General features: G+C 36.0%; 1 protein-coding gene across 9 annotated transcripts in view; it reads left to right on the forward strand.

Moving 5' to 3' along the window:
- LOC149795652 (alpha-adducin-like) overlaps nucleotides 1-17460 on the forward strand; it is a 160104-nt gene that overhangs the window by 89344 nt on the left and 53300 nt on the right. For all 9 annotated transcript variants that reach the window (XM_089965476.1, XM_089965481.1, XM_089965482.1 and 6 more), the window contains exons 8-10: nucleotides 2249-2419; nucleotides 8772-8917; nucleotides 13152-13281. In XM_089965476.1, coding sequence (XP_089821602.1) covers nucleotides 2249-2419; nucleotides 8772-8917; nucleotides 13152-13281 — 447 coding nt within the window. The remainder of the gene's footprint in view (nucleotides 1-2248; nucleotides 2420-8771; nucleotides 8918-13151; nucleotides 13282-17460) is intronic.

The following is a 17460-nucleotide window of genomic DNA, read 5'->3' on the forward strand; positions in this document are numbered from 1 at the left end:
TCATGTGTCAGCACAAAGCATATACATAGCCTCATAAAATCTCTGCCATATTTTTTCTTAAATTCTAGGCGACCATTTGGATTGGGTTCATAGCATCTACACCCTGGGCAGGGAGACAAACTTTGTACATATACATTACTTTAATATTTTGTGGTAAATTTTTTGCTTTTTTGCACATTATGCCTGTAATCATACAACTTTGTGATGGAGATGCAGATTCATATCAACTACCGTCACCACAAAAGTAGCTCACTGTTACCCATATGTTATGCTCCAGTGACTTTAGTTTGATTTTTGCATTGAAATTGTGACAAGATTGTTTCTTTTGTACCCTTTGTGTAGATTTTTTTGTACCGTGTGTGTGTGTGTGTTTCATACTTCCCTGACATCATTAAAATTTTTGTTTAACTTTTAAGTCTCAGTGCATATAACTCTTGTGACTGTTAGTACTACACCCATGCAACAAAAGGTCACTGGCCTTCATTTAACATTTTGCAAGTTTTTTATTTGTGTTTCTTGCATTTAACTCGTGAACAGTAAATTTTTAGTCATGCTGTATACATACTGTCATAATTAGAATCATGCAACTTGGGGAGTGGATACATATTGTCATAATTAGAATCATGCAACTTGGGGAGTGGATACATATTGTCATAATTAGAATCATGCAACTTGGGGAGTGGATACATAATGTCATAATTAGAATCATGAAACTTGGTGAGTGGATACATATTGTCATAATTAGAATCATGAAACTTGGCGAGTGGATATATATTGTCATAATTAGAATCATGAAACTTGGGGAGTGGATACATATTATCATAATTAGAATCATGAAACTTGGGGAGTGGATACATATTATCATAATTAGAATCGTGAAACTTGGGGAGTGGATACATATTATCATAATTAGAATCATGAAACTTGGTGAGTGGATACATATTGTCGTAATTAGAATCGTGAAACCTGGTGAGTGGATACATATTATCATAATTAGAATCATGAAACTTGGAGAGTGGATACATATTGTCATAATTAGAATCATGCAACTTGGGGAGTGGATACATATTGTCATAATTAGAATTGTGAAACTTGGAGAGTGGATACATATTGTCATAATTAGAATCATGAAACTTGGTGAGTGGATACATATTGTCATAATTAGAATCATGAAACATGGGGAGTGGATACATATCATAATTAGAATCATGAAACTGGTGAGTGGATAAATATTATCATAATTAGAATCATGAAAGTTGGGGAGTGGATACATATCATAATTAGAATCATGCAACTTGGGGAGTGGATACATATTATTATAATTAGAATCGTGAAACTTGGTGAGTGGATACATATTGTCATAATTAGAATCGTGAAACTTGGTGAGTGGATACATATTGTCATAATTAGAATCGTGAAACTTGGTGAGTGGATACATATTATCATAATTAGAATCATGAAACTTGGAGAGTGGACACATATTGTCATAATTAGAATCATACATATACATATTGATCAGTACTATACTCTGGTTACAGATGTAGGTCGCAGGGATCCATGTTTTTCATGCTTCACTATTGGGTTCAGTCTTACGTACTGTTCATGCCAGAATCATCAGACTAGTTCATTGTATAAATTTCTGTTGGCATCATACTCTTACAACAAAAACAAAAAAAAATCACTGAGGCAAAGATTTCACATTTTACTGGTTTAAGATAAGGACTGAATAGTTTTTTTAAATTGCCTTGTAACAATTATATCTGGAATCGGAAACAGTTGGTGAGGGGATGCATCTTGACAAGTACTACAGCTGCAACTGACTTAAAGCATGTCCAAAGTGTGTGTGTGTGTCTGTGTGTCTATGTGTGTGTGTTTTATAGTTGAGTCAACTTTCAGTCCAGTAATTACAATATTTATGTGAGCTATAGAAGCATGCTTATAATTCTAATATTGAAAGTGAAGCATTCTTTTAATCCTTATCCTAGTGTTTTTAAAAATGATTGGACATATTGATGCATATGTGTAATGTGCTTGAAATCTTACTACACTGTAAGAACTAGAGAAATAAAACTTGGATTTTGGCAATCCTCTTGAAATTCCAATTGTCTTTACCTGCGCACGCATGCTGATCTATCTTTGCCTCCCCACCCCTACTCTATGGCCAATAGGCTGAAACTTCACCTTGTGTCAGGATAGGAAGGCAAGGTAATTGTCATTTTTAATAATTAAATTTAATTTATTCTTTTAGGTTCGTGCCTTACCTGCAGGCTTAGATAACATAGTGCTAGTCAGTAAGGATATACAGGAAAAGACTTTTGCAGTGGGCAGCCAAGGGGCAGGTGGAGTTGACTCGAAGGGAAAGAAGTGGAAGACTGGAGAATTAGAGTTTGAAGCTCTAATGAGGCTACTGGATAATGCTGTAAGGCTCACACACACAGACACACACACAGACACAATCTTGTACATATACAGTCAAATATGTTCTCACAACCTCCTACCCATTGACACCACCATTTTTCAGACCCCTTGAAATTTTCTAGATAGTTTGCCTGCATGTGGCAGTTGCCCATTGCAGTCAATATTTTTCTGTGACATGGAACCTCATTCACTGGTAATGATTAGAGTTGTCTCTCTATGTTATTCCTTATCTCTGTAAAACCAACAGCACTTCTGTATATCCATCTGTCAAAATCTTGGTCAACTTGTATATCTGCCTATCTCTGTCTGGCTTCCAGTTTTCTTCATCAAACCAGTTATCAACTACTGAGCAGTTGTTACACAAAGTTTTGCCTGTGTATATACACAGACTTGAACATGCAGAGACACAATCATGTAGACATGGAGGCTGCTAGTTGATAGTGTTGTTTGCATAGTCGTGGATACGTATATACAAACAGCATAATTGCCACGTTCCTGTTTTTCCCCGTCTTCGACCTGAAAACAGTGTATGTTTTTCTTGTTAAAAATCCTTTTTTTTTCGAATATAAAATTTTTTTAAATTTAGAAGGGGCATCTGGTTCCATTTTTGGAGTAAATGTATTGCATGTATATAGGGTTATAGAGTTCTAAAATATGATTGGTTCATTCAAAATCAATGCTACTATGCATCTTTAACCACCATATTGGATTGTGCACAGCAGTTGCCACTATCACTGTATCTCATCTTCATAATATTCAACTTCTTTTTGTAAAGGAAAGATTCCAAATTTTCTCCAGCAAAGAAAAGAAAACAGAACAGGAAGGACATGTTTAGATTTGGGAAACCATCTAGTAAAGAAGAAAACTTAGCGTTTTGCAAATTGTATAATTGTGATTTTGCTATTGGGCATGGAGGCACCCATGACATAAAACAGCATGATAAACATCAGCTTGCTGCTTCATCATCAGCAACACTGCCTGAACTTATGATGTTTACCAATACTTGAGAGAACCTTGATGCAGTTTGATTGAAGTTTGTTTTTTCTAAATTTCTTTTAGTAATGACCCTTCCTCTTTCAGTTGCTAGTGTTGCTATTAATTTATTGCACACACTTTTTCCAGAAAGTAAAATTGCAAAAGATTAGTTATGTGTCAGAACGAAAACAGTTCATTAAAAATATCGCATAGAAAATTCAGATAATCATTGAAAGATGGTTCATTTGAATCGATAATGATTGAAAAGGCCACGTGTGGAAAATGCTCCTATAAAGAGCCTGGGTGTGAGTGTGAGTGTTGCACTCTTGTACCTTCTGAATGGGCACCTGAATGATAACAGGGTGTCCGGTCAGAAGGTGCAAGAGTGCAACACATGCATCTTTGACATTAAATAATTAAGTTACTGTCCTACTTTACTGATGGTTGTAGATGTTGTAAATAGTTACATATGCATTAAAGTTTTTGAAATCAGTATTTGTTCCTGAAAATCAGTATTTTTTCATGAGCAGTCAGTATTTTTGTAATCAGGGCTTGGTAGCTATGATGCAGATACATGTACTTTCACAGAGGAACGTATACAGAAAATATGTCTCTTTGATAAAACTATAGGCCTTGCATTTGTACACTCCTGCTTACGCATGTAGAAGGACTTGAGTAAGGAACCAGTCTAAATCTACAGGTGCACGTTAGATGATTTAATCTGCCCCTGTTTTTATCTTCAGAAGAATGCCTCCAAAAATCAAGCTTTTGTGTATTGCATTATCTGGATATGTTTTCTAACAAACAGAAATCATGATGGCAAAAGGGACAGTGAGCCCCTTAAAAAGTTCAAACAATAGCACAGTATTATAAAAAGGAATATTCAGTCAAGGGGAGGGTTTACAATTATTTATATTAAGCATGTTGTATCGATTTGAATATTGTTTATGATTGGAGTGATCACTTTTGCAAAATGACATTTAAAAACAAAGCAAGGATAACATCAGGTTGAGAGGGCTAACAAAATCCGTTGACCTTCATTGGATTGGAAATCCAATTTCTGAAACTGAACTGTTTAAGTCTGAGTGTACTTTACAAACTTGACACACTTATGAACTTTCCAAAATGCATGTTTTCCAATTCAGCAAAAGCAGTACATAATACATAGAAGAGGTTCTCAAACTGGTATGCAGACCACTGGTGGTCATCAAGCTCCATTCAACTGTACATGGACCACTGGTGGTCACCAAGTTCCATTCAAGTGTACATGGACCACTGGTGGTCAGCAAGCTCCATTCAAGTGGTCTGTAAAGGTAGCAGAACAATCAAGAATTTGAGCTTTGCTAAAAATAAAACAGGCTCTTTTATTGCATTAGAAAGGAAAGACTGCTGATATTAAAGTATTGTGTGCTTTGATTTGTTGAGCAAAACATGTCAAATATTATTAGGTTTAGTTCTATATGTAGCTCTTTTATATAGTAGTTGGCTAATGATGAACTCAGAGACCATTAATGGTCCTCCAAGACCCTCAGCAATATTAAGTGGTCTGCCTAGACCTTCAGCAATATTAAGTGGTCTGCCTTGACCTTCAGCAGTGTTCAAGTGGTCTGCCTAGACCTTCAGCAGTGTTCAAGTGGTCTGCCTAGACTTTGCAGCAAAGTTCAAGTGGTCCACAAAAAAGGGTTTGAGAACCACTGGTACAATACAATGATGTATAAATAACCCACTGATGGTCCTCCAAGACCTTCAGCAGTATTAAGTGGTCTGCCTAGACCTTCAGCAATATTAAGTGGTCTGCCTAGACCTTCACCAGTATTAAGTGGTCTGCCTTGACCTTCAGCAATATTAAGTTGTCTGCCTAGACCTTCAGCAATATTAAGTGGTCTGCCTAGACCTTCAGCAGTGTTCAAGTGGTCTGCCTAGACCTTCACCAGTATTAAGTGGTCTGCCTAGACCTTCACCAGTATTAAGTGGTCTGCCTTGACCTTCAGCAATATTAAGTTGTCTGCCTAGACCTTCAGCAATATTAAGTGGTCTGCCTAGACCTTCAGCAATATTAAGTGGTCTGCCTAGACTTTGCAGCAGTGTTCAAGTGGTCTGCCTAGACCTTCAGCAATATTAAGTGGTCTGCCTTGACCTTCAACAATATTAAGTGGTCTGCCTAGACTTTGCAGCAGTGTTCAAGTGGTCTGCCTAGACCTTCAGCAATATAAAGTGGTCTGCCTAAACCTTCAGCAATATTAAGTGGTCTGCCTAGACCTTCAGCAATATTAAGTGGTCTGCCTAGACCTTCAGTAATATTAAGTGGTCTGCCTAGACCTTCAGCAATATTAAGTGGTCTGCCTAGACCTTCAGCAATATTAAGTGGTCTGCCTAGACCTTCAGCAATATTAAGTGGTCTGCCTAGACTTTGCAGCAGTGTTCAAGTGGTCTGCCTAGACCTTCAGCAATATTAAGTGGTCTGCCTTGACCTTCAGCAATATTAAGTGGTCTGCCTAGACCTTCAGCAATATTAAGTGGTCTGCCTAGACCTTCAGTAATATTAAGTGGTCTGCCTTGACCTTCAGCAGTATTAAGTGGTCTGCCTAGACCTTCAACAATATTAAGTGGTCTGCCTAGACTTTGCAGCAGTGTTCAAGTGGTCTGCCTAGACCTTCAGCAATATTAAGTGGTCTGCCTTGACCTTCAGCAATATTAAGTGGTCTGCCTAGACCTTCAGCAGTATTAAGTGGTCTGCCTAGACCTTCAGCAATATTAAGTGGTCTGCCTTGACCTTCAGCAATATTAAGTGGTCTGCCTAGACTTTGCAGCAGTGTTCAAGTGGTCTGCCTAGACCTTCAGCAATATTAAGTGGTCTGCCTAGACTTTGTAGCAGTGTTCAAGTGGTCCACAAAAAAAGGTTTGAGAACCACTGGTACAATACAGTGATGTAGAAACAACCCATGATATAGAAAACAAAAGTTTGAGAACCACTTGTGAAGTGGAAACATTTTGTATTGTCACTTGTGACTTCATCACTCATGACAATACAGTGTTTCCACTTGTAAATTGGTTCCGCTCTTAAATTTTTCCATAGATTTTCTTTCTATAATATATTTATTTAAGGCAAAAGCTGTCTTTTTACAAGGGTTTTCTCCAATCTGTGCCAATGCAATTAACAGCTGTATTACTACATTGATAAAAACAAGCTCCTATATTTTACAATAATTCTGGCACAGTGATATTTGATGAAACTTGTACACATTGTGCTTCTAATCATCAAATTTGCTTTGTCAAATAATGGTTGTTGTTGTAGCGCTTTAGACCACTTAGCCACTCGGGGCCCCGTCAAATACGAAAATTGAGACATTTTAGTTTTTGCTACCAAGGTCTGATTTTACCATCCTTTTCAAACATCCATTGTTATGTGAGTTAAAATTGTTACATAAAAATTGTATTACTATATTTAATTATGAGTTTCTTTTGTTTTCTAAAAAAATGAGTATTACAGGTATATAATACTGTATGGATGATGTATAGCAACAGTTCATGTAAGTTCTGAAACCGACACTTTCAATGATTTATTCTGAAAACTAATTATAACAAAGTTGATACTTGAAGTCTTCTTCTTGGTGTTTAGAGTTTGTTTTTAAGGATTTCTTGATGGCTCCTTACTGATTACATAAATGTACACTAGAGGGCCTACAATTTACATACTTTAAGATGAGAGAGAGTGGAATGGAGGGAGAGAGAGAATGAACAGTAGAAAAATGTATAGAAATATGGGTCTGAATAAAACACATAAGGGCAGATATATGTCCTAAATTGAAAAAGAAAGGAATATATTTCGGTATGTCACTATGAAATGTGTAATAAATTTCATTACATCTTGATGAAAATTCGAGGGGAAAATATTGACTGATAAAGTCGTGATTAAGGTGACAATTTTAAGTGGAGATGGTCCTTCATCCAGCCATTAACACAATTTTGTTATTGATACTCCTAAACTGCTTGGACGATTGTCATGAAACTTTCCACAGATACATTCATCGCAAGGTTTAGTTGGTCCTATATGGAGGATTGTCATGAAACTTTCCACAGACACATTCATCGCAAGGTCTAGTTGGTCGTATATGGACGATTGTCATGAAACTTTCCACAGACACATTCATCACAAGGTCTAGTTGGTCGTATATGGACGATTGTCATGAAACTTTCCACAGACACATTCATCGCAAGGTCTAGTTGGTCGTATATGGACAATTGTCATGAAACTTTCCACAGATACATTCATCGCAAGGTTTAGTTGGTCCTGTATGGAGGATTGTCATGAAACTTTCCACAGACACATTCATTGCAAGGTCTAGTTGGTCGTATATGGACGATTGTCATGAAACTTTCCACAGACACATTCATCACAAGGTCTAGTTGGTCGTATATGGACGATTGTCATGAAACTTTCCACAGACACATTCATCGCAAGGTCTATTTGGTCGTATATGGACGATTGTCATGAAACTTTCCACAGATACATTCATCGCAAGGTTTAGTTGGTCCTATATGGAGGATTGTCATGAAACTTTCCACAGACACATTCATCGCAAGGTCTAGTTGGTCGTGTATGGACGATTGTCATGAAACTTTCCACAGACACATTCATCACAAGGTCTAGTTGGTCGTATATGGACGATTGTCATGAAACTTTCCACAGACACATTCATCGCAAGGTCTAGTTGGTCGTATATGGAGGATTGTCATGAAACTTTCCACAGACACATTCATCGCAAGGTCTAGTTGGTCCTATATGGAGGATTGTCATGAAACTTTCCACAGACACATTCATCACAAGGTCTAGTTGGTCCTATATGGAGGATTGTGTTTTATGATTCATGGTGCTTTTACATTGATACTAAAAAGCTTTATGTTATCTGGATTTGCTTTAGCTCAATTTGGTATTTGTGCTACAAAACAGGAACCATATTTAATGATTTCACTTCGTTATTCAGTCTGCTATTGCTGAATATTAACAGGTTCAAAAAGTTAGCAGTAATGATACTTGCCAAAATTTGGGTTGCAGTCTAAATCAAAAGACTGGACAATTTTGGTCTATTAGACAATTATTCTACATAAAATTTCCATATATTGAAAGTCTCTCACCTGCAACTTGTCTTACCATTGAAACAGTCATTTGCTCCAATTAAAAGAATGGTTGTTACTGTTTTGGAAACAAAAATAACAAGTAGCAGTTTCAGGTTTTATACAAGTTTTATTATATTACATTTTAGAATTTATAGTTGCATATGCACACATTATACTGCACTGGTAGAAATTTGGTTTTTCACTTTTAGAATTTAGTTTTAGTACTGTTGTTCTTCATTTGAAACGTATATTTTTTTCAGGGTTACAGGACAGGCTATATATACAAGCATCCTACTTTGAAACAAGATGTAAAGAGGGAGCGTGCCAACAGTGAAGTAGAAATACCACCTTCTAGTAGCTCCTTTACCTATGTCTTTGATGGAGACGTTGAACATTCAAAATATGTGTAAGTTTCCAGTGTTTTGATTCTCTTCATTTTCTTGTCTGACCTATGTTAGCTAGTGGTAAGTCAGAAGTATTATTTTAGGTATCCTGAAGGTATTAGTTTGTGGTAAGGGCTTTGGTGAAATAATATAAAATAAAATTATTTGGTAAGGTTTGAGTTGCAAGTCAGCCCTTGTACCTTACAAGTTTTCACATTCTAAATTGAACAGTACCAATCTTAGTGACTGACCAATGGATGGAAGTGCTTACTGTGGATTCCAGAGTCATTTTAGAACTGAAAATTTCAGGAAAAAGGAGTCTAGTGTACGTGTGTACATGATAAATATAGGGTTACCCTGGGAAATTTAATAACATAGCAAGATATGGCTTGCGAATATGATTCAGTCGATTTTTGGGCACAGTTTTGTATAATTGGCCTGAATGCATACATGCCAACCATTACATTTTTATTGCACTTTTTCCCACCTAATTATGTCTTAATGCTGGCCTCTATATAGATAACACTTTTTGGTACATTAATAAAAGTAATAAAATGTTGTGCTGGTCATTTTTATTATCATCTCTTTAATCCTACACATCATGTAAATTTGAGAATATTCTAAAAAAAAACAGCAGTAAGACTGCTACTTAAGAATAGCTCGGCTAGCGTGGGTACGTGGGAAAGCCTGCCGGTAGCTTCTCGTGGGTCGGTGGTTTTTCCCTGGGTTTTCCAGGGTTCTTCCTCCACCAGTTATACTGGCCGCCATGTATAGTCTATCTTGTGCTGAAAAATGGCGTTAAACCCTAGAACAACAACAACTGAACTTAAGAATAGTGTAAGAGTGCATTTGTCCATCGTTTACTTTCATGTACTTTTGTGATGATATCTCTTGAATCCTACACATCATGTAAATTTGAGAATATTCTAAAAAAAAAAAACAACAAGACTGCTACTTAAGAATAGTGCATTTGTCCATTGTTTACTTTTATGTACTTTCCTTACTTTCTGTTTATAACACCTGTATATGACTCCTTTCCAAGAAAACAGGTTTCTTCAGATTGAAAACTTGTGGCACAGATTCATCATATTTTGATAATATATTTACTTTAGTTGTTAGTTTAGTTGCCAGATGTTAAACCGGATTTATTGATGTGAGTGTTGATTTTGTAGGATCTTTTGAAACTTGAAACATGTCATTCAGAGAAAGAACAAATCATCAGTGCTTTACAAATTTAAAAAGAAGAATATGAGAGTGATGTAATACAGTACTTGGATGGAGCACATCATCATGCTCATTGTGTTCTTACCTTTACGATCATTCAGTGAAATTTAGACATGTAGAACAGCAAAATGAGTGTTGTATATAAATAATATGTCAGTATGTTTTGTGCTTGTATTCTGGTACTAATCAGCATGGATTTTGCCCATTTATGACAAGAATTATTACCCGCTGATGATCCAGGCAAGAAGCAAAAAAAAAAAAACTACATTTTTATACCATATAATTTCCTGTAATTGAGGCATGTAATGTATAAATTAAACCTTTTATACTGAGATTACTCTTTTTGGCCACTTATATCAATAATAATTATGCTTATACCTCTCTAGGGGTTATCATGTATGTGAATAATGCAATTACAGATACTAGAGTAGACCCTGGATTGTTAGTTTGGTGTATGACAGTTAAAAAATATACTGTTTTGCCTTATATCTGTATATATTGTGATTAGTTTAAATGTTAATCCGTCTCTGCTTCTGATTGTTGTTTTTTTTATGATAGTTGTTACAATGTTGAGTTGCCAAGTGGTCTAAAGCGCTCTTCGTTACGGATCACTGCCATCTCACCTCTGTCTGCGGCGGTTCGAGTCTAAGATTCAGCCAATGTGGGCATGTGAGAAAGCTTGCCAGTAGCTTCTCGTGGGTCGGTGGTTCTTTTCGGGGTTTTCCGGGTTCTTCCTCCACCATTAATACTGGCCGCCATGTATAGCCTATCGTGTGCTGCAAAATGGTGTTAAACCCCACAAAAACAACAACAACAACAGTGTTGATTAACATTTGGTTATCCCGTTTAAGTAGCATTTTTCACTATTAAACATTAAACCTAAATTGAATATCATGTGTAATCTGTCCATACAAATTACTGTACTAAGAAAAAATAGTCCCAGGCACTGGTTGACATTAAATACTTGTTTAACAGATAAAACATCATTTTGTATTATTATATTTTAGCATTATTGCCCTTTTTGACTTGCAGTTGGATACAGTATATAACAGAATGCTGTGAATGCATCTACATCGAATTTCACTTGATTGCTGTGTACTTTGTATATATTTTGGTCATCATCAGAAAATATGCATGTTGATAAATCACAATGTTATAGACCTAATCTCAGCTACTTATACTATTTTTGGAAGAGTTGTGCCCATTTTTATTTTAGAGCCCACTCAAATTGGAAAGCAAAACATAGCAGTCACTTTTCTGCCTCTGGCAGTAATGGCATTGTCATGAACAATTTGTTCAGGTATTGGTTAAAGGGTTTTTCTTGTGCATATATTGGTAACTCCACAAGGTTTTCCATTTGCTTGTGGATTTTGATTTGTACTTTGGATGATTCATTATGAAGCTATGACAGTTAAAAAAATGACACACTGGCATGCGCTGCACCCTTTGGGTCAGGGTTGCAGTTGTAGAAAACTTGTGTTAGGTCTTGGTTCAGGTTCTTTCATTTTCTCAACCCCTTCCTGGAGTTTGTTGGTACTTACCATCAATCATAATGAGCATAGATGTTCATTCTTTGACATGCTAGTTTGCCCACTTGACATTGGAGTCAATGTAAAAGTTTTAAAACATCTGCGTTAAAATCAAAATCACCTACTGTTATCTCCATTAACACCTTCCCAGATCTAATAATCTGATGTCATAACTTTAACAATTATTGTCATCAGCAAGTATTTGCAGAATGAAATCACCACATTAGGAGTCAGGTCAGCCATTTTGGGTTTTCTAGGTAGCTCTGTTTTAAATGTGCATTTGTAAAACTTTATTGATGCGAGGTTCAGACCACCAGATAATGTTTGTCCTGCACAGTGTTGCAAACAAATTTAGTTTAACAACCATTCATGTCAAGAAGAAGAGCCCAGATGTGTAAATAGTTGCCTTCCTCCCCCAAAAGATGCCATGACAAGCGCTACATTTACTGGAGCAACTAATGTAATGAAAAGCATTTTAAGGGTGAACAGTTAAATAAAAATTGTATTCTGCAACAGAGTACATTTTCGTGTGCGCAACCTTCAGTTAATTTGTGGCAATTCTTGTGCATCACAGCTCCAAGTGCAAGAATTCATACATATTTTGTGATTTGCACACCCCAGCAGCATATCTGATTACTTCACTTTTCAGAACAATTAATGATCAGTTTTTGTGCTAAGTTTCTCTGTAGCTGTGCCAATACTTTCCAATTGTCACACAGTGAATGAGCTACCTTAAATGCTGACTGGTGGTTATTGGTTATTCACCCTGGACAGGGACAAACAATAACCACCAATGAGAATTCAGTTTAACATATTTTAAAGCACAATGCCAGTAGTGTAGCTTTCAAATTTGTAGGCAAGATACAAATCTGCAAAGAAACTTTGCATAATATGTTTAATAAATGATGAGTTAAGTACTTGGTTTAGCTGTGGAACACATTTTGGAATTTCTTCTTTATTCTGAAAATGCTGTTGGGGTCAAATAATTAGCATGGCATCGGCCAGTGGGGGTGGGGGTGGCAATATATATGAACCATGTCACTTTGTGTTAATTTTGTAGAGGGCGAGTTAGTGTTATCAAGTCTTTTTATTTTGTTTTTTCTAACAAAAAATGAGTGTCTGCACTTGCTGCAGCTGTCTTAGATGAATTCTCAATTTAAAGAACAGGAAAGCCCAATGACTAGTAATTAAAATAACTTGCATACGGTATGTATCATTTTGTATCAGTTTTCCACTTCTTGTATTGATATGTGTATTGGTACTGCAAAAGTATCGATGCATTGATATATCATTGTTTCACCCCTAATCTCAATGTTGGCGTATATTTTATTACCAGATGACAGATAAATGTCTTGCCTTTATTTCTTGATTTTAATTTTTTTGGTGAGAAAATGCAGATTTAAGAAATGATGTCTCTGAATTGTTATTTTGAATCTGAATGACAAAATATTTAATATTTATTAAGCTTAGAGTACACTGTTTGAAAAGATAAAATTATTTTCAGGTCTCCAATTAAGCAAGCAATGGAAAGACAAAAACAGCAACACAAAGCAGGATGGTTGAATTCTCCAAATGTGTATGTTAAACAAGAGATTGATGAAATAGGAACACCAAAGCCACAAAAAATAACAAAGGTAATTCAGGCATTTAATCTTTCTTCAGATCTGTTTGTAACGAGAAAACTGTGAATGCATAAAAGATAGAATAATTAGAAGTATTATTAGATATTTGTGAAACTTCACTTTAGAACATCTTCATGTCCTTGGGAAGAATGTTCAGTACATACAGTGAATCCCTCAAAACTAAACATCTCTTAAATTGAAAATTCACATAAGATCAAAATTCTGGAAGATCCCAAAGTTTGTGTTCTGTAATATAATTATCACCCCCACCACCCCAAACCAACTAATTCCTCTTTGCTGAAAACTGGAGCAATGTTTCCTTGGTCCAACAATTTCATTCATTAATGATCATATGTGAACCTTTAAAAAATTAATTTCATCCTGGAAAAACCTGGAAATTTATCTTTAAAAAAGGCGTGGGAACCACGTGTGTTAAGTATAACACATCTGACAAGTGCTGGGGGACTGCTCTGGTGGTCTGTGGTTAGAGTGTTTGCCTCAAATGCATGAAGCTGTGGGTTCGAACCCTGGTCGAGCCATACCAAAGACTTATAAATATGGTACTAGCAGGTAAAAAGGGTACTAGCAGTTGTCTCGCTAGGTGCTCAGCATTAAAGGTTAGTTTTGGGACTGGTAGGCCTGGTGTCAGGATAATGTGGCTGGGTGGAAAATCATATTACGTGTCTGCAGCATGATACATGAGTGCTAGACATCTTTATAAACTGCATCTCTGAATTTCATTGTTGCGATATGACTGAAAAATTGTCAAAGCTGTTAAAAATTCAAATCACACTCACACACAAACACACATGCTGGACCAGAAATAGCTTGTCTCAGACACACGACACATGCTGGACCAGAAATAGTTTGTGTCAAAAACACGACACATGCTGGACCAGAAATAGCTTGTGTCAAACACATGACACATGCTGGACCAGAAATAGCTTGCATCAAACATACGACACATGCTGGACCAGAATTATTTCATGTGTTAAGTAAAACTCGCCTGACACATGCTGGTCTGGAAATTACTTGATGCATGCATTGCCTCAGATTAGCGGCTGACAGTTGGCTTATCGGAAGTCTTTGCACATTAGAGAATCCAGCTTGTTAATAACTAAATGCTTGTAGACAAGACCAATAAGAAAGATGCTGTTTATCTGCTAATTATCTAATCATGATTGATGCTATTAATTTGTATAAATGATCAGTGAATCTTCTCTTTTTTTAAAATTAAATCCCCAGGCATTAATAACCTGGCTTGCGGCCTCATTTTTTATAATTTGCCAACTGAGACAGATATTGTATTTGGAAGGAATATATGTTGTTGAGCTGATTAAATGTTTGAAAGGCTTTCTTATTACTTGTACTCTTACACAATTACACAAACAAACAGATGTTCTCATATTTCTATTTTTCACAAGTCACAAACAATTTTGATATTTCACACAGACACACACACCTGACTGTCTGTCTCTCTCTTAAATGAGAAAACATTAACAGCTTTTTGGTGTTTAAACTAAGGCTGGTCGTGATGATGATGTACATCTATATGTATATAAAAAGACATTTTTATTCACACATGTTATGTCGTCAGTAAAACAAAAACCATTAACTGGGTTTCCAGTTTTGAATGGTTACACTCTATATCATTGCTCATAGGATAGACTTCTGAAGTCTCTCTGTGCCTTAGTGGCACCAATGTACTTTCTATATATATACTTAGTTTACGAATTATTTATTGTATGACCATAATAAAAGTCAGGAACTTGATTGTACCTTAATGGCTTGTAAAGTAAGTGATGTATTGATGCTTCCACTACATTATATCTTGGACAAGAATGTTATTTATGTTGAGCTCCTTTATAGATCTACACATGGAGATACATTATATCCTGGACATCAAGCATGTTATTTATGTTGAGCTCCTTTATAGATCTACATACGGGGATACATTATATCCTGGACATCAAGAATGTTATTTATGTTGAGCTCCTTTATAGATCTACATACGGGGATACATTATATCCTGGACATCAAGCATGTTATTTATGTTGAGCTCCTTTATAGATCTACATACGGGGATACATTATATCCTGGACATCAAGCATGTTATTTATGTTGAGCTCCTTTATAGATCTACATACGGGGATACATTATATCCTGGACATCAAGAATGTTATTTATGTTGAGCTCCTTTATAGATCTACACATGGGGATACATTATATCCTGGACATCAAGCATGTTATTTATGTTGAGCTCCTTTATAGATCTACATACGGGGATACATTATATCCTGGACATCAAGCATGTTATTTATGTTGAGCTCCTTTATAGATCTACACATGGGGATACATTATATCCTGGACATCAAGCATGTTATTTATGTTGAGCTCCTTTATAGATCTACATACGGGGATATATTATATCCTGGACATCAAGCATGTCATTTATGTTGAGCTCCTTTATAGATCTACACATGGGGATACATTATATCCTGGACATCAAGCGTGTTATTTATGTTGAGCTCCTTTATAGATCTACATACGGGGATACATTATATCCTGGACATCAAGAATGTTATTTATGTTGAGCTCCTTTATAGATCTACACATGGGGATACATTATATCCTGGACATCAAGAATGTTATTTATGTTGAGCTCCTTTATAGATCTACATACGGGGATACATTATATCCTGGACATCAAGCATGTTATTTATGTTGAGCTCCTTTATAGATCTACATAGGGGGATACATTATATCCTGGACATCAAGAATGTTATTTATGTTGAGCTCCTTTATAGATCTACACATGGGGATACATTATATCCTGGACATCAAGCGTGTTATTTATGTTGAGCTCCTTTATAGATCTACATACGGGGATATATTATATCCTGGACATCAAGCATGTTATTTATGTTGAGCTCCTTTATAGATCTACATACGGGGATACATTATATCCTGGACATCAAGCATGTTATTTATGTTGAGCTCCTTTATAGATCAACACATGGGGATACATTATATCCTGGACATCAAGCATGTTATTTATGTTGAGCTTCTTTATAGATCTACACATGGGGATACATTATATCCTGGACATCAAGCATGTTATTTATGTTGAGCTCCTTTATAGATCTACATACGGGGATACATTATATCCTGGACATCAAGAATGTTATTTATGTTGAGCTCCTTTATAGATCTACACACGGGGATACATTATATCCTGGACATCAAGAATGTTATTTTATGTTGAGCTCCTTTATAGATCTACATACGGGGATACATTATATCCTGGACATCAAGCATGTTATTTATGTTGAGCTCCTTTATAGATCTACACATGGGGATACATTATATCCTGGACATCAAGCATGTTATTTATGTTCAGCTCCTTTATAGATCTACAATAGGGGATACATTATATCCTGGACATCAAGAATGTTATTTATGTTGAGCTCCTTTATAGATCTACATACGGGGATACATTATATCCTGGACATCAAGCATGTTATTTATGTTGAGCTCCTTTATAGATCTACATACTTGGATACATTATATCCTGGACATCAAGAATGTTATTTATGTTGAGCTCCTTTATAGATCTACACATGGGGATACATTATATCCTGGACATCAAGCATGTTATTTATGTTGAGCTCCTTTATAGATCTACACATGGGGATACATTATATCCTGGACATCAAGAATGTTATGTTGAGCTCCTTTATAGATCTACATACCGGGATACAGTATATCCTGGACATCAAGCATGTTATTTATGTTGAGCTCCTTTATAGATCTACACATGGGGATACATTATATCCTGGACATCAAGCATGTTATTTATGTTGAGCTCCTTTATAGATCAACATACGGGGATATATTATATTCTGGACATCAAGCATGTTATTTATGTTCAGCTCTTTTATAGATCTACATACGGGGATACATTATATCCTGGACATCAAGCATGTCATTTATGTTGAGCTCCTTTATAGATCTACACATGGGGATACATTATATCCTGGACATCAAGCATGTTATTTATGTTGAGCTCCTTTATAAATCTACATACGGGGATACATTATATCCTGGACATCAAGAATGTTATTTATGTTGAGCTCCTTTATAGATCTACACATGGAGATACATTATATCCTGGACATCAAGCATGTTATT

Source organism: Sinohyriopsis cumingii, chromosome 7 (genome assembly GCF_028554795.1).
Source record: "Sinohyriopsis cumingii isolate HCF-2022 chromosome 7, ASM2855479v2, whole genome shotgun sequence".
NCBI lineage: Eukaryota > Metazoa > Mollusca > Bivalvia > Unionida > Unionidae > Sinohyriopsis > Sinohyriopsis cumingii.